Here is a 17,822-nt window from a genome sequence, read left to right on the forward strand (position 1 = left end):
CAGTGTATGATCTGTTCTTAGTGTTCCGTCGTATTGTGTGTGCGCGTGTATGTGTTTAAATTTGAGTCACGCCCACTGCAGTGACTCAAATACTCCGACAAAGAAGGCGCGGAACATGGGCTTTGGAACTGAAATTTGCAGGAACATTATTATTGAAAGTATGGTGGTAGCTTGCTATACTTTTATTGGGTACTTCTCACGACCATGAAAATTCTTCGACAAAAAATGAAATGTTACAGTGTTTGTATTCTGTGCAGAGCAATTGACATTACCGGAACATATTGGCTATTTTAAAATAATAGAAGTAATGCATAGCTTTGATTTAATGATCCCTCAACTATTCTCCCACAATAGGCTCTACCGTTGCAATTTTAAGATCAAATAAGACTAACACAAAACCAGATGACATATTTTTAAACCTTTCAACTTTACTGAGAAATGTAAGCATACATTAATTCTAAAGCTGTTTTGTATCGTCTGTTATATTCCCACATGTGTTACGTAGACGTTTGGCTGCTATTTGCACTTATTATATACTGGAAGTGACCAACATTCTGCTACTGTTCTTGAATCAGAAATGTTTCTTTGTGAAACTTTTTTGGCAAAAGACTTTCTGAGCCTGGATTTTTGTGAAAATTGCCATGGTATCAGGAATCCGGGCGGGTTTGGAGTGACAGCGAGGCATTGATGTATTGATGTATCACCCTTGTGTTGCTTGTACCTTCCTATACGCCTGTCCGCCTGTTTCAATCCCCTGTGATCCTATTTGTTTCTAGCCTTTGTTCTCCAGTTTAATGAAACCACATTTGTTTCATAACTACTCCTGCTCCTGAGTCCTTCATCCCTTGTCTCATGACAATACATATTTTTTAAATGTATGTCATATACAATTATGAAGTAGTAACTGTAATGTATCTTAAAAATGTAAACTCTACTTTGCTACAATGAAATTAGATTACAGAATCACATTACAATGTAACATGCTATGACCCAACAGTGGTCTTTGAACACTGTCCTGTTGTACAAAACTGCTCTTGAGGGTCAAGTTCACATTTTTTCTGTTGGTTGGAGTTTTATTGTAGCATATTCTTTGAAAAAAATACTCAAATGAATCTAAAATGTTTTGATACAACTTCTTTTATGAAGATGTCCAATTGCTCAGAGGTATTTAATGTTTTAACTTCACTCTACCTGCAGTTAGTTCCTTTACTTAATGTAAGCCTGTGCCATGAAGTTACACTACTACGGAGTGTGAATGCAAGTTAACTTGAAAAAAGAAGTGTTCACGCAATAAATAATTTTTAGTAAAGTTTTTATTTAGGCTTGGTGTAAACAACTTGTCTTCTCAGATTCACTTCACTTAAAATTTTAAGGCAGCTTGAATACTAACTTTTTAAAGTTAAAACAGTTTTGCTACAGTGTAAGAACTGGATAATTCTGTGATTTAGTTTCCCATGAATCTTATTTTTACAGTGGATGATTAAAATGTATCATGACGATATTTCACTGAACATTACATGCGTGCATTGAGCAGTATTTGAAATTAAACATGCACATTAGATTAAGAATGACAACTAATGTTCAGTGGAGGATTTTTGATTTGCACCACTGCACATTATAATAAAGGTTTCTGTGACAACCCTGCCAATACAAATCATGATATTGCACATTAGCAGAAAGCATTAAACTTGATATTAGCACCCAAGAACTCCATTATTCTGAATATGCAAACTTCACAAAGGCTTCCCATCCGAAAAGATTTTTTTTCAAGGATGTCCTAGGAGTGCCTGTTTCTGAGTGAAACTGTTCTTACAGAAGAAAGACTAGGTCTGCCATGTTGATGAATGAAAAGGCTTCCAATGCATCCACTGCTCGTGGCCAATAAAGATCTTAAATCTTGAATCTCACTATTAGTGTCTTTTCACAGGCTTCAGGTCTTAAGCATAACATCTTGGAAGGTGTGCTATTATGTCTGTCTGAGCCACAAAGGCTGTTCTTTAAAAACATAAAAACAACTTTGTGAAATATTTCAGGAATACATGTATCAAAGTACATAATTATGAAACATTTGAACTCAACTGGATAAAATTAAAAGCGTATTTAACAGCCTGCTTCAAAGAGATGTCTAGGGATAGTATATTTTATCTAAACAGAAGGTATAACTGGATTCATATTTCAGTCCTTGGAGGTTGATGTCAGTGGAATAAATCAATAGGATATTCCTTGACTTCATCTGGAGGAATAAATCTCATAAACTGAAAATAATCTGTCCGTGCACATAAAATATGTGATGGTGGTTGTAAAGTGTTACATTTTGTTTGTGCCATCAAAACTTTTAAAATGAATTGGCTAAAAAGATGTCTAACTGAAAGACATTCAAATGGTATGTCATTCTTAGAAATTATCCATTGAATTATACACATGCAGTCAAGGAACTCCTGGACTCATATTGTTAATGAGAGAGACTTGAATCCTAAATTGACTGTGAAGATTACAGGCTTGGGTTCCTGCAAATTGCATCATCTAGGAGTTCCATCAGAACCACCCCAGCTGTCCCATACACCATCTCAAGAGAAACTCACATAAGTCCACCATATCACATCAGCCCAGCTCTCATCTGTTCAAACATAGTTTGGGTCTCTAACCTAAAACCGAGGAGGTACGCAGGACATTCAAGCCTGGGAGTGATTCTGTCACATCAAGTTCACTGGCATGGTTGTACCTTATGACCATGACCAACTCCAAATTAGCACAATAGTTAATCAGCCACACCTGCCCTCAATGCATTAGCTCCTTCTCAAAAAAGCAGCATTGCTTCGTCTTGAGGTTGGGTTCTCCCCAGGGACGGATTATGAGTTGTGTGGGCCCCTGGGAAAAACGTTCGCGAGGGCCCCCCCCCACCACCACCACCAGCACCACCACCACAACCACCACAATTCAAGGGCACTTGGCAGCCAAACGCCCTCCCTATAGGGTCAGGGGCCCTTGTAGGCAGAGGATCAAAGAATGTAGGCCCTCTAAAATAGACAAACGAAAATACATTGTTGATAAGCGTTGCAAATTGTTTTGGGCTATGGGCCCCACGGGCCCCCTATACCCCAAGGGCCCCTGGGCAGCGGCCCCGCTGGCCCGGTCCGTAATCTGTCCCTGGTTCTCCCTACTCAGTCTTGATGGTATGGTCTCTTGGTTTTGCATTCTGATTCGCTGGAACAGTCCTTAGTTCTGTTATAGATTTTGACTATTGGCTTATTGTCTAGTTTCTGGGTTAGCTCTGTGTCTTGGATCCTGTTTCACTTGACCCTGTTTAGTCTTTCAGCACTATCCCTTGTGGTATCCACTGGAACTCAGTCCTACTTAGCTGTCTCAAATACATGCCTTGCAGTCAGTGGCCCAAGTCCTGCCAGCACATGTACTCAGAGGCATGTCAGCTAAAGAAGGTAAGTCTCACATGCAGAATCTGGGAATGTGAGTGGGTGCCTGATTTGGAGTGTTCCATCTGATCATGTCACGGGAGATCGGCAGCGATCGCGGGCAGAGCGGCGATCGTGCGGGCAAGGAGCAGGCAGGCAAGCGGGATACGGGGAAAACGGGGTTTTATTGGGAGCAGGACGGGAAACAGGCATTGACTCTCACAAACATCAATGACGGACAAAGGACTCAGGTAAGACACGGACTGAAATAGACAGGACTGAGCAAATGAACTGGATACAGCTGGGTACAATCGGGAGAAAACACGTGGGTAATCAGGGGGCGTGGCACACAGGAGGAGCGGACGAGCCGGGCATGACAGATCAGGGTTAAAGTTTTAAATTTTCCTTAACTCAGTCTAATTTTTTCATGTGCCCCATCTTACCTTGGAAGGAACAAATTTAAGTTTACTTTAAGATTCCTCAAAGAATTTAACTGTGTATTCAGTTAGTATGATTTTTCCGGAGAAATATGAGCCATTATTTTATCGTATGAATTTTTGTTGTACTAAAAGTAATTTGTTACTAAACCAAAACAAACTCCTTGAAATCATTTCATATTCTTCTTGCAAAGTTTTATATTCATAAAACAGAGGTTTTCAAAGAATCTACCTAAGTTACATGTCTAACTATACAAATTGAGAATCAAAAAAGTTCTCACCTCTGACCTGATAAGATCTTTAATGTGCAGCAGTACTATATACAACATGTCTTTTCATGTTAGTTTTTTCTCTTACCTTGTTTTCAATTTATAACCTTTTGTTTTTCTATGGGATTTTTTTTTCTATTTTCCTATTGTGGTATTTAAAATGTAATATCTCTTATGCTTCACCTCATCTAAACGGAAGTAATGATGAATCCATTTTGCTACCATCATGTAGCACCAAATTAAAAAAAACATACAAAGCCCCCATGTTATGTTGTCATGCATGCACAGTTAAAAATACGACCGCAGGAAAACCTAATTTTTAATATCAGAATGGTGTCTATGACTCTAGAAAGAGCTGGTAAATCATAACATTTTTCAGTTACACCAGTGTAAAGTTAAGAACAGTCAACATTCAGTCTATTATTACCTCTCGCTTGAACCTTGAATTGGACAAAACCATCTGATGAGTAAATGAATGAAGGCAATTTTTAATGTCATGGAAATTCTCTATTTAAATTTATTTACTGTAACTTTAATACCTGTATTTGAGGAACATGTACTAATGACACTGCTGACGAACTTAGCAGTTGGAATTGATGACTACAGGTACAGCATGATACGGAGCCACTCAGACCACATGTCATTTAAAATGCACTTTCAGGATTCACTTGCTTCAGCTGGTCAGTGATTCTTGAATAATGGTTATGACAAAGTGTAGAGGAATGAGAAAAAGCAAAAGCACTTAAGCGCAAAAGTCATTCAGAAATTAAATGAAATGAAAAGTATTTTCAGCGTGTAAGGTTCAATTTTCAAATGTTCTAAATATAATCATTAAAACACTATAAAACTGCAAGGGTTAGAACTGTAGCGTCATACTTCTGATTACGCCTCCAGCTCTGTGTGTGTCTTCCTGGATTTGCGCCAGTTTTCCCTTGCAGTTTTCCTCTTACTACTTGTATACCGTGACACTGTGCTTTTGTCCAGGACATGCACATTTGCGTTTGTTTTATTTATCAGACACTTTTGTCTGACACAACATACAAATAAGACAAACAGCATATTACATATGTGATGTCCAGGAGGTGACTGGGCATAAGTGCAGCTAGACTGAGCTTCCAATAAATGCCCAGTTACAAGTGTAAGTAATATTTGTAGCAAAAGCTACACAACATCTATCAAACAAAACAAGAACCTAATAAAACTACTATTCAATCAGTAGAAAGTGAAACATTATGAGCATTCAGGGAACACAGACTGGTATTAGGCTAATAGCTTTTTCCCCAGTACAGACAAGTCTTGAGGCGTGCGAATTTGATGTTTACATGTGGTTCAGCAACTCATTCTGCCATTAGACAACCACATACGGAGTTGGATTGCTGACTGTAGATGGCATCCAAGGTTCAGAAAGTTAAGTGTCTGCTGCAGTCACCCTTTCCTTTGCTGCCACCAAGCAGTATTGTTTTAATTTTGGTACAAGTTCTCTCAATATGTGACTATCTTCACCCTTGCAATGTGCCTACAAAGGCTGAAACTGATCTGCCAAATAGTTTTTCACTTATAAGATCAAAAGTCTGAGGCTGTCCATCTCTTTGCTATCTTTATGAGGCACTCCTTTCATTTTTGTGCAATCCGTCTCAAAATTTGATCACTTCTAGATCTTCCCCCATACAAGGTGACTTTTTGAGTTTCACACTCAAGCGTCAAAACTACCCTTTTTTGTTATCACTATGCAGCGTTGCTGCAATTTTGGTGCAATCTGTCTCAAAATTCTATCAGTTCCAGATCTTTACCTGTAAAAGGTATCTGCAAAGTTTGAAAAAAGTCTGTCAAATACTTTTTGAGTTATCAGGGTAATGAGAAAGTGTCTGTGGCAGTGGGGCGATCCCAAAACCATATGTATTGCTTGTCTGGGTAATAGTTACAAAGTGAATAGGCTGTTGAATACATATATTATAAGTGAATATAACTGTTTATACGTGTTTGGTTGATAAATACCATTTAGGAAATTATTTTGGAAACCATTTCTATTACAGCCAAGCCAGTGGAACCATGATGTCACTGAAAAACCTGTGTCTTCTGAGTCTTGCTAAAACTGAGATTTGTGGTTTTAATATGCTCACATGCCTCACTAAGTTAATTAATTAGCTCTTAGACTTCTGGTATTGTATTGCAACATAGTGCATATAAGCACAATAAATATTACTCCCATCTTTTAAAGCTTCTTTTCCCTTTCTATTTAAGCGTGCATACTGTTATGCTTCTCAGTCTCATACAATTCATGAATCACATTACTGTCCCGATCTCAGACACATAATTTCAAAAAATGCATTACAGAAAAACTAGCGAGAAAGAGACATTGACATAGGCGCTGGCCAATCGGCGCCGGCCGTTTAGCAGACTGGGTGACGTCGCGCTGTCTGGCTTGCGCAGCTCGGTGCGCTAGGAAGGAGAAGGGCGCTGGAGGAGGAAGAAGAAAAAACTCCCAGCACGCTGGCGGAACGGGGTCACGAACTATGACCTTTCACAGAAGAAAAACAATAACAAATATTTTTCGAAAAATCTGAGATCCGAAAACTGTGTTGTTTATTCCAAGAGGTAAGCCTTAATTTCACTTTCGAGGCGAGGCGAAGCCGACAATATTGAAAGCTGACAGCGACAAAAGGAGGCTAATTTCACTTCAACTATCCAGTGAGCCTCGGCAAGTTTGGGCCAGGTTTACTTTACAAACCCTGTTGAGGCTATCCTGTCAAACTTAAATATGGAATTGTTAATTTGCGTTACCATCGGCGTGCCTTTGTATGCAAGTTACAAATGACATGCATTTTCCATTTATAAATGCAAGCAATCCAATGTGTAAGATCGAATAGTAACAGATACACACGAAGACAAAGACGTGCGGCTTACAGCAGCTAGTGTTTAGCTTGCTAGCTAGGCTAGCTTGCTGGCTATTGCGCAGCTGAACCCGACCCTTTTACCTTTGCCATCCCGGGGACAGGGGTTGGTTTGCAGTCTTGTACCTAGGCATGCAAATTCATACGGTTACGTGAGTGTGATTAGTTCTCAAGTTTTACGCTTGAAATAGCATGGCAAATCACGGCCTTCTTGTGATGCTAGACGTTTTTAAATCGCACATTTAAATGGGTGTTCAGCATATCTTGGCATTACGCCAGATTCTCCATTTTGTTCTTTTTTTTTTCTCTTTGAATGCTTTTTAATGTCGGCAGGAATTTGCTGTTGATTGACCGGCCGGACAACAAATAAGAAAGCAATTGGGCGTGGCTTATTGGTGTTGCTATCCAATCAGAGTGCTACGAGCAGCTCGTGGCCCGAAGTCTGAAGGGTTTAGTTTGCTGCGCTTTAAAATTGAAAAGCTACCGCGACAGGCTTTTATATAGATATCGATTTTTACACAAAATAATCAGCAAACGCATTATTGTGCTCAGAAAATCATAAAACTAAAACTAAATGCCAGCTGGAAAAAGAATAGATGCTTTTGGCTGCAGAGCGTAGATATAAAATGAATACAATTCAATTGCAGTTATATCCTGGAATATTTTATTCGAGTTGGCTAAACTGACGTCGGGTTTTTGAGTATCCGGAGGATCAGTAGCAGACACGAAGGATCCTTTTGTTGGTAGAAATGCCCCGGTAAACGTTTGTTAGGATAACAGGACCCTGAAGCTTACGTATTTAAGATGTGTACGGTTGATCGGGGGTCAAATTTTACTTAGTTGAATATTTAACATCTAAGTATGTGCGACATTAAGACGCTGTGCTTTACTTAAAGTTTCAGTGTGTTACTTGTGACAAGTCTCCTTTGCTAGTGATAGTAGGTTTGACCCGATCTGACTCTTTCTTGACCTTGTATATAAATAAAGCTTGTGCTTTTGTGTTTGTTGTGTTACTCGGAGTTATTTTATTGATCGTCGAGTTGGTGCAATTTTGGAGCAACCAGAATCTTAAATAGTTTGTCAGGGAAAATCCTCAGGTTGTCCTAAAGGGAGAATTACAGTGAACAATGCGTTATAAGAATTAAAAAAATGTATATGCATCTCAACCATAGTAGAGCCGATATTAGTTTGAATATAATTTGATCCGTCTAACATTATCTCTGAATGGAACACTTTATGTTATACTGGTGTGACCGTAGTGGAGAGCGCAGTGGCGCCCTCTGTCTTTGGTTAATCAGATGATGGAATGAATTAGAACCATCCACTTAATCTACTGTTTTTTCTAACATATAGCAGCAGGTATATAACAGTATTTTTCGCCATGAATTGCATAAATCGTCTCCTGTAAATTACGCAATTAAATTGTATTGCAACCTGTTTTTAAGGCAATTCAGCCACGTGGTTTCTCCTCCTCCAATGTTAATATTATCTTTAAAGACAATGATCATTATAATGATACTGGTCAGCTAAAATGTGAATAGCATTTATGCAGTGTATGATAGAATCTTGTGTTTTATTTTACTAATAATTTATATTACCATGACAACCATTACGGAGGTGTTAGCTCATCAAATAGTGGATATGGAGCAGGTGATGTTGTTGTGTGATGCACTGTTAGACTGTAACTTTATTTTTTTCCACTTTGTGTCTATATTGGATAATAAAAATGTCCTCCCAGTTTACTTCATGTGAAACAGTCATGTGACAAATCCATTTTTGAATGGAATCAGTTCTTCATTTAGTAAGGGCAGAAGTTGTCTATGATTTTTATCTGAGGGCTAAAAATGTCGGTAAATGTCTTTTAAGGAGCCACTGTTTAAATAGATGTTTCACACAGGGGCTCGATTTGTCATGGGATGCGTGTGAATCCCCCCCCCCCCCCCCCCCCCCCCCCGAAATTGTTCTGTGTAACTGTCACTCTCCTAACGGTAAAACCAAGCGATTATATTAGGGGCATTCAGTGCGCAGACTGCAGGTGGAAACACAGTTTAATCTGGGCCCTGACCACTGGTTTCACTGGTTTGATGTTGTAGTACGAAAACCTTTCTGTTGTAGCTGATATTTAGTAGGTGTAGGTATATGTGTTAACAAGATAAGAATAACATTTAAATAAACTCAGAATAAAATACAATAAATAATAATGAAGATAAACTGCCAGCAAAATAGACATAAATGGAGAGCAGTACATCAGCTATCAAATGTGCAATGACAGTAGTCTGGTAAAAGTGTGTGAAGTGACTAGTTAGCTATGGGAGTCCTCATTCAGGAAACGGACGGCTTGAAAAAAGCCTCTTGCTGACGTCTCTCTGGTCCTTTAGATGAGTGGAAGATGGACAAAGGGCTCTATTCCAGCAGAACTAAAAGCACTGAAATTTCGGTTTGCGCATTTGGTCTTAGGTGGAATAATCCATGTCATACTGTTGGAAAAACATCCACTGAAGGCAGAGCTCCGTTCCTGACCTGATGGAAAAGAGAGAATCATTTTCCAGTTACTTGTATTCGATGCCACTTCTTCATTTAAATGGAAAAAGTAAATCTACCTCATTATGAAGTATGAACTTAAATATTGTTTGTTTTTGGTTTGAGTCCAGTGGTTAAATCAGTTATTCCTAGTTAATCCTAAATCTAAATCTAGTTATATCCTAGTTCAGTTATTACCAGCAATGCGACCAAGATTCTGCTCTGTTAATACAGGGACCGAATCGCCCACAGTACCGGGCCCTGAACCTCATACTCCCGAAGCGCCCCCAAGAGAGCACCTCGGGGAACCCGGTCGTAAGCCTTTTCCAAGTCCAGAAAACACACGTAGACTGGATAGGCAAACTCCCAGTCCTCCTCAAGTCCTCCCAGTCCTCCCCTCTACTGGCCTAAGGGGGTAAAGCTGGTCCAGTGTTCCACGGCCAGGACGAAAACCGAATTGTTGCTCCTGAATCCGAGATCCGACTATCGATCTCACCCTCCTCTCCAGTACCCCAGAATAGACTTTCCCAGGAAGGCTGAGAAATGTTGGAACATTCCCTCCGATCCCCTTTGCCTTGCTGATGTACCCGATGGTGGACACCAGAGGTGAGGGGGGCTGTCATGCTGAAGAAGGAGTCCTACAAGGAATAATTAGCCCGGGGGTCTCCGGAGACAGCTCATGGGTACCGGCAGACCAGCCGTTGCGTTTTTGTACCACTAACTTTTCCAGCCTCCTATTGCCCCCCCATCCCAACTTTTTGAGACGTGTTTCTGTCATGAAGTTCAAAGTGAGCCAATATTTTTACTGAAATAGCAAAATGTCTCACTTTAAACATTTGTTATGTTTTATATGTGCTGTTGTGAATAAAATATTAGTTTATGAGATTTCTATATCATTGCATTCTGTTGTTATTTACAATTTGCGCAGTGTCCCAACTTTTTTGGAATTGGGATTGTATATATAATATATATATATTTACACTTCATGCATTTTTTTTAAACGAGTAAATACTAATGAAAAACTTCTATCCCAAAAATTCTTTAAGTAGGCTACTAGAAACATGCATAGCGTACTGTTCCACCTCATTTCATAAGCTACATGTGATCAAACCAGATTTGTTGTTATAAGAGAATACCATTGACACTTAAAAGAACAACAGCTGATGATGTATTTGTTTAGTCTAGCCTATAAGTAGCCATGTGCTTTTTTGTTTGTTTTGTTTGTGTGTTTACTGTCCATCGAGTTTGTTTGTGTTTTTTTATCTCCTCATTGCTGTGTCTGTTGTAATGTCTCCTTATGGCGCTTTAAAAATAACCTTCTACTTATTCACTTTACTTATATTCTACCACAGAAAGATCTGACTCAATTCAGTGGGACAGGTTTGGGGAGAATGTATGAATTGATGTCGCTGTGTTTCCCAGGTCCAGACGGTACAGACCTCCCCAGACTGGTCAGTAATGAGCGGCTCTCCACAGCGTATCCAGATCATTTCTGCTGATTCTGCTGTCTCCACAGCACAGCACATACAGGTACTGTCCCTGTGACAGCGGACCTAGGCACACCCCCCCATGCAGAACCACCCCTACACAGCTCTGCTTCCCATGCTCTACCTCCTACAGTTATACAATCATAGCTGCATGTAATGCCTTAAAAATTAGGCCTGTTTAAACAAGCCCGGTGAGCTCAGTTTTCCGTCGTTACGAGGCTCATATGACCTGTGCCAAAGGGCCTTTGGCTTGTTTCACCCTGCCTTTCCACATCGCCTTCAGGTACTTTCCATCATTTTTACTGCTAATAAAGCTTAAAAGAGACATTTTTTAACTGTACTTCATCAACTATTTATGATGTGGGGCTGCAGGATTGTTTCACGTCCCCCTTTTGGCAGCTCTACGACAGCACATGCTTGTCCCCTCAGATCGTCACCGACCAGCAGACAGGGCAGAAGATCCAGATTGTCACTGCAGTGGACCCTTCAAGCACTTCCAAGCAGCAGTTCATCCTAGCAGCTCCTGATGGCTCGAGTGCCAGCAAGGTCATCCTGGCCTCGCCAGAGGCACAGAACACCAAGCAGCTCATCTTCACCACGGCCGACAATATCATGCCTGGCCGCATACAGGTAAGGAGCCGGGGCCCGACACCTCCCTCGGCAACAGGAAGATCGCACATTTATTATTGTTTTTAGTATCACTAATAGAAGCAGTAATATGAATTCAAACATTTTTTAAAGCAATGAGTACAGATGGGTGGTTTCGTCAGTGCAGACCCTCTGTGCCCATTTGCATGTCCAAGCTTCTCTCGCGACTTCGGTGTGTCGTCTCAGATTGTGACGGACGCCGCGTCGGTGGAACGTCTCCTTGGGAAGGCGAGCGACGTGGGCCGGCCGCAGCCTGTGGAGTACTGCGTCGTGTGCGGAGACAAAGCCTCAGGTATGGGCCCTGGCGAGGAGAAGACCGCCCGATTTGCGGGCCATTACTGTTCACCTGTCTGAGTTGGGGAAGATGCACCACTCTTCCCGCTGCTTTGGGTTGGGGGGGGGGGTGCTGATTTAGTTTGTTTTAGGCTGATGTTTCTGCCTGCCAGGTCGTCACTATGGCGCCGTCAGCTGCGAAGGCTGCAAGGGCTTCTTCAAGAGGAGCGTGAGGAAGAACCTGAGTTACAGTTGCCGCAGCAACCAGGACTGCATTGTCAACAAACACCACCGCAACCGCTGCCAATTCTGCCGTTTGAGGAAGTGCTTGGAAATGGGCATGAAGATGGAATGTGAGTCTGTCTGGCTTAAAGCTCAAACGAACAGCCCGAACCAGCGTATACATTCACGCACAGACCCCTCATATGCTTACATACAAATATGCATGCACAGTATACATGTCCTCAAAAAATAAACGTACATGTGTACAAGAAAGAAGAGTTATTCGATTTATTATTTGCCATGTCATTGTCAAATAGGTATTTATTTATGTATCCAAGTAGTACAAATGACAAGGCTCGCAAATTTCATTTAACTGCAAATCACAATTTACCTATTTATTTCTTAACACAGGTCACTGCCTAGCAGCAATGCTCTTAAATTATGCCTTTTAGTGCCTTAGTGAATATGCACGATTTTTCTTGCCTTCTCACTTAGCTGTGCAGAGTGAGCGTAAGCCGATTGACTTGCCGCGGGAGAAGCCAGCAAACTGTGCTGCATCCACCGAAAAGATTTACATCAGGAAAGACCTGCGTAGCCCCCTTATAGCCACGCCCACGTTCATCACAGACAAGGATGGCTCCAGGTGAAGCCCCGCCCCCTGACCTGTGACCTCTCTCTGCTGCTACTGTGCCAGCTCTGCTCGATTTCCTTCCTCATAATTTGATGCACTGATCTCAGATCTGTTTTTGAATACTCACCAGGTCCAGCCTGCTCGACCCAGGGATGTTAGTGAACATTCAGCAGCCTCTAATGCAGGCAGATGGGACGTTACTTTTAGCCACAGATGCAAAGGTTTGTGCTGAATATCATGTTGATGCTTTGTTATCCCCCTGTTAGCTTAGCACCTTCCATATTCATGTATCTCGTTTCTAATAGGCCGAGTCCAGCCAAGGAGACCTGGGAACACTAGCCAACGTGGTGACCTCTCTTGCCAACCTAAATGAATCTCTGAATAATGGCGATACCGTGGATGTCCAGCAGGAAGAGCAATCAGCCAGCGAAATCACTCGGTACTCTTCCTCCAGCCCGTACAGTGACCCCTCACATCAAAGAGTGCCAGTTTATTGTCTAATGGTCCTTCTGAAAACCTTGGAAAACCCGTTCACTAGGTAGCAAGAAGAGACCCTTCGATGTGGCGGCGGACTGGGTCTTGAGCGCCCTCCTTTGTGCTGCATGTTTGTGGCATAGTGTGCCAATGCCGACGTGACATGTGCGGCCCTCTCACCAGTGCCTTCGACACACTGGCCAAAGCCCTGAACCCCACGGATGGCAGCGAAGCGCGGAACCTGGTGGAAAGCGTAGACGGGGCCGGAGGGGCTGCCATCCAGGTGATCAGCAGGGACCAGGCCACGCCCATCATGGAGGTGGAGGGGCCGCTGCTCACTGACACACATGTCAGTTTTAAGGTCTGTTTTCCCATGAGATCAGAGGCTTGAATTGTGACTGCAGATCATACATGTTGCTGAAGTGAGTTTCCTGCATGTGTTTGACAGGCTTGTCACCTTGTCCATATAATGGCCGTGAGCTGTACCCTGAATTTGTGTTTCGTATGGCTCCCCCTTGCCGGGATTCACCTTCGTGTTCCCCACAGCTGACCATGCCCAGCCCCATGCCCGAGTACCTGAACGTGCATTACATCTGCGAGTCGGCGTCACGCCTGCTCTTCCTGTCCATGCACTGGGCACGCTCCATCCCCGCCTTCCAGGCCCTCGGGTGAGTCCATGTGTGCTTGGCGTGAGCAGATCCATCCCAGCATGGTGAAGACTGGGTGCCGCTCAGACATACCTGTAGCCCTTGCCCTGAGGTGTTGTGTACTTCAGTAACACTATTCAAACACAGATGTGGCTGTCCTTGATATTGTCTAGTCTATTCTTTTTATTCAGTCACAATGACATTTGAGTGTTGGACTGTTGGGGGACTTGCTGATGTCTCCCAGTAAGGTTTTGGCTTTTGTGTGTATATGTCTGCCAGTCAGGACTGTAACACCAGCCTGGTGCGCGCCTGCTGGAATGAGCTCTTCACACTGGGGCTGGCCCAGTGCTCCCAGGTTATGAGTCTCTCCACCATCCTCGCCGCCATCGTCAACCACCTGCAGAGCAGCATCCAGGACGGTACGGTCCGCAGGTCGATGGGGAGCCTGCAGCTGCTTGCCAGGCCCCTTTCCTCCATCTGCATGTCACGGTGTCGCCGTTTGGTCTGACCCAGTTTGATACAACCCTCCCCCATACAGCAACAGAGCTGGAAGCTGTAATTCTCTGGAGTGAACTCATTTAACGTGCCTTTTGGCATTTCATCTTGGCGTGCTGCAGACAAGTTGTCGGGAGACCGGATCAAGCTGGTGATGGAGCACATCTGGAAGCTACAGGAGTTCTGCAACAGCATGGCCAAGCTGGAGACAGATGGCTATGAATACGCGTACCTGAAAGCCATCGTGCTGTTCAGCCCCGGTGAGCAAAGTGTAGGGCTGTCTGATCGGCCACACGGCCACCAAACGGCCCCCCTCTCACCACGCGCTTCTTCCCCAGACCACCCAGGTCTGAGCAGCACCAGCCAAATAGAGAAGTTCCAGGAGAAAGCCCAGATGGAGCTCCAGGATTACATTCAGAAGACCTACCCAGATGACACTTACAGGTAAGTCTCAACTCAGACAACTTCCACCTAAAGGCAGCAAGACAATATATATGGCAACGTGTGGAAATGGAGAGCTGATCCTTACTGCCCAGCATTTCCGAGACGTCCTGGGGGAGATCCAAGCAGATGCACACCCCCGAGAGTGTAGGAGGACAGTGTCAGTAGCTGCCTGGCCGTAACTCTGCCCTGGCTTTGTGCTTCAGGCTGGCCCGCATCCTGATGCGCCTCCCTGCCCTGCGTCTGATGAGCTCCAGCATCACGGAGGAGCTCTTCTTCACCGGCCTCATCGGCAACGTGCCCATCGACAGCATCATCCCCTACATCCTGAAGATGGAGACGGCCGAGTACAACAGCCAGATCACGGGCACCTCGGCGTGACTCACGCCTCCCAGGGCAAGGACGCCTTTCCATGCTCACACTTTATGATGTTTTTTTAAAAAGACATTATTTGTTTTTGTAAAATGGGAATTACAGTGAGAATCATTGACTCTGATTAAAGCTTAGCTATTCCATCTAGGTTCCCTACCCCTCCTGACCAGGTACTTGTTGTGCTCTGTAGGGTGTTGGTAGATTAGGGGTTTTGGGGGGGGGGTCCAGCTCCATCTCCTAAGTCACATCTCTCCAGAAGTGCCCCATCTGAAGGGGAACCAGCCCATCGGTCTGCACCTTAGTGTGCACTGCACAGCACTTCACCAGACCGAAGCCTGTAAAAGCCCTGAACTTTTTAAACTAGGCAAGGCTACTGTCCCATTTAATCTTCTTGCTTAGGTTCATGATGGCTCCCGCATTCTAGCGGAGAGTTTGGCAGGGAGCCACATGGGGGCGCTGGTAACGATTTTAGGCCCCATGATAGTATATCATTTTAGATCAATTTAATCATGTTGCAGTTTTTTAGGACCCCTGAATCGTCCAAAATAAAACCCTGCCCCCCCCCCCTTACAGTGCCCCTGGGGTTGCACATTCTGTCGCTTAGGACAAACAGAAATCTGAAATAATGTGAATTGAGTGTAATTGTGAGTGACATGGTGGTGCAGTGGTTAGCACTGTTGCACCTCTGGGACCCAGGTTCGAGTCTCCGCATGGCTCCATGTGTGCGGAGTTTGCATGTTCTCCCCATGTCGTTGTGGGGTTTCCTTCCAGCACTCTGGTTTCCCCCCACAGTCCAAAAACATGCTGAGATTAACTGGAGTTACCAAATCGCCCACAGGTGTGAGTGAATTGGCTATGAGTGTGCCCTGTGATCGGTTGCCCCCCCCATCCTGGGTTGTTCCATGACTTGCACCCATAGGCTCCGGACCCCCCGACCCTGAATAGGACAAGCAGCTACAGGAGATGGATGGATGGAGTTTAATTGAGTTCTGGTTAGTACTTCATTTTGGAAGTAATCAGACTTACCAAGGGTGTCATTTTATTTTGTAAAACATGGGCTGCCTGGATTCTAAGTAGATTTAATTCCCCCCAAGTACTTTTGAATGACATTTTTTTCCATGGTGCCCCTCAAACTAGAAATAGTTCTTCTTTTACATTCTCAAATGTTTTGCACTTAATTGTTGGACTCAGTAGTTGGCCATTTTACATTATTTGTGAAGTACAGTAAATAAGCTCCGCCCACACTATTATGTTCTACATGAAAATGTCATCATACATTTCCTAGATGTCAGTGTCTGTGCGTGTTTTTATTTTCAGTCACAGGTACTTGATAAATCCACAGAAAATTGCATCAGGTTAAGGTTTAGTTATTGTTGTATTTGTTGCCTGTGGTTTTTAGTTAATGTGTTTTAGATGGTTTACGCTCCCCTCACTGCTTTTATTTAGGCCTATAGCATTAGGATTAACAATGCAAACGTCCCCCCCCTCCATGTCTGCACTGTAATGCTTTCATCACCCCCATTTCTGTTGCTGCCATGACAATCAAGCGCTGTATAAGAGGCATTCATTACCTTTTGAAAGCCTGGAATTTCGTTGTCTTTTTTTAAAATGTATTTATTGTTCTTGGTGTTTTATATTTTCCCATAAAGAAAATATGCAGTGGATGTTAATACCTGTGTGGGCCTTGATTGGACAGCTCTGAGAGTGGCTGACACTGTGGGTCTTACACCAATGCATCCTTCCCAAGTATCTTCCCCTAAGATTACGTATTCCTGATCCCAATGTAAAATCATATTATTGTAAATATGTATGTGTGTTCGCTCTATTCTACAAGTTGCGCGTTCCGTTATTAATGCCGTAAGCTTTTGCGTTTAACACTTTGATTATCAACTGCGTATAAATCCAAGGTTTTTACTGCACGCTGATTATTGAGATATGCGTATTGAGATGTGATCGATTGTCTATATTTATAGGTCAAAAGAAATATCTCTTGATTTGTCTTAAAACTATGGTTTTCTCACTAAAGGAGTGGTACTGTAAGTACCGATGCCGATCTCTGCAGTTTGACATGGAGTGAAAAAAACCATGTCTGTAAAAGTAACATATTATAAGAATCAGAAGTAATGTATATCTTAAAATTTTTAATGATAACTGTGTGTATGTCATTCACTTATTGGGTTTTAAACCTTCCAAGACTGTTGTATATGACTGGTCTTTTATGTGAATTGAGCTTTGTACTGTACATGTAATTTCATTAAAATGACTGCATGTCCTTTTTTAATCTTAAAGTTTTATAATAATCAGTGTCATTGAACCAGAAGAAAAGTGGCATTGTTGTTTTTGTATATAAAGCATTGCAATGCATGAAGTAGCTTATGCATTTTATTAAATGCTGTTAAAATGTGGAGTTATGTCGTGGCTTAAAAAAATCCATACAGAGCTGTTTGTATGATTAAATTACATAATGCAATTAAATGCCTGTTTGTTTTACATTTTTCTTAATTCTCTCAATTCTATGGGACTGTACAGAATGTAAATGATTTATGGTCACTGGTGTTTTTTTATCACTGATGGAATCCTTCTAACTTGCTTTACTTCTGGTGAC

The 17,822-nt window shown here is 42.5% G+C and overlaps 1 protein-coding gene across 6 annotated transcripts; it reads left to right on the forward strand.

Annotated features, from left to right (window-relative positions):
• The first annotated feature begins 6,575 nt into the window (after positions 1-6,575).
• nr2c2 (nuclear receptor subfamily 2, group C, member 2) lies at positions 6,576-17,692 on the forward strand. Of its 6 annotated transcripts, none has more exons than XM_049018178.1 (15): positions 7,289-9,618; positions 9,762-10,315; positions 10,950-11,057; positions 11,444-11,644; positions 11,849-11,954; positions 12,109-12,288; positions 12,653-12,800; positions 12,919-13,009; positions 13,094-13,227; positions 13,446-13,623; positions 13,809-13,930; positions 14,189-14,328; positions 14,527-14,664; positions 14,743-14,848; positions 15,052-17,692. In XM_049018178.1, the coding sequence occupies exons 2-15, from the start codon at positions 10,109-10,111 to the stop codon at positions 15,224-15,226; spliced, it is 2,034 nt and encodes a 677-aa protein (XP_048874135.1). In that variant the 5' UTR covers positions 7,289-9,618; positions 9,762-10,108; the 3' UTR covers positions 15,227-17,692. The 6 variants fall into 6 exon arrangements, with proteins under 6 accessions (XP_048874138.1, XP_048874135.1, XP_048874136.1 ...); XM_049018179.1 differs by having other exon boundaries at positions 7,289-9,597; XM_049018181.1 differs by lacking the exons at positions 7,289-9,618; positions 9,762-10,315 and adding an exon at positions 6,576-6,711.
• The last annotated feature ends 130 nt before the right edge of the window (positions 17,693-17,822 follow it).

Source organism: Brienomyrus brachyistius, chromosome 6, assembly GCF_023856365.1.
Source record: "Brienomyrus brachyistius isolate T26 chromosome 6, BBRACH_0.4, whole genome shotgun sequence".
Lineage (NCBI taxonomy): Eukaryota > Metazoa > Chordata > Actinopteri > Osteoglossiformes > Mormyridae > Brienomyrus > Brienomyrus brachyistius.

Coding starts and splice junctions, on each gene's coding strand:
- nr2c2 (XM_049018176.1), top strand. CDS start 10,109: ATGTACCCGATGGTGGACACCAGAGGTGAGGGGGGCTGTCATGCTGAA. Junction 13,931..14,188: donor CCCGCCTTCCAGGCCCTCGG/GTGAGTCCATGT, acceptor TATGTCTGCCAG/TCAGGACTGTAACACCAGCC. Junction 14,329..14,526: donor GCAGAGCAGCATCCAGGACG/GTACGGTCCGCA, acceptor GGCGTGCTGCAG/ACAAGTTGTCGGGAGACCGG.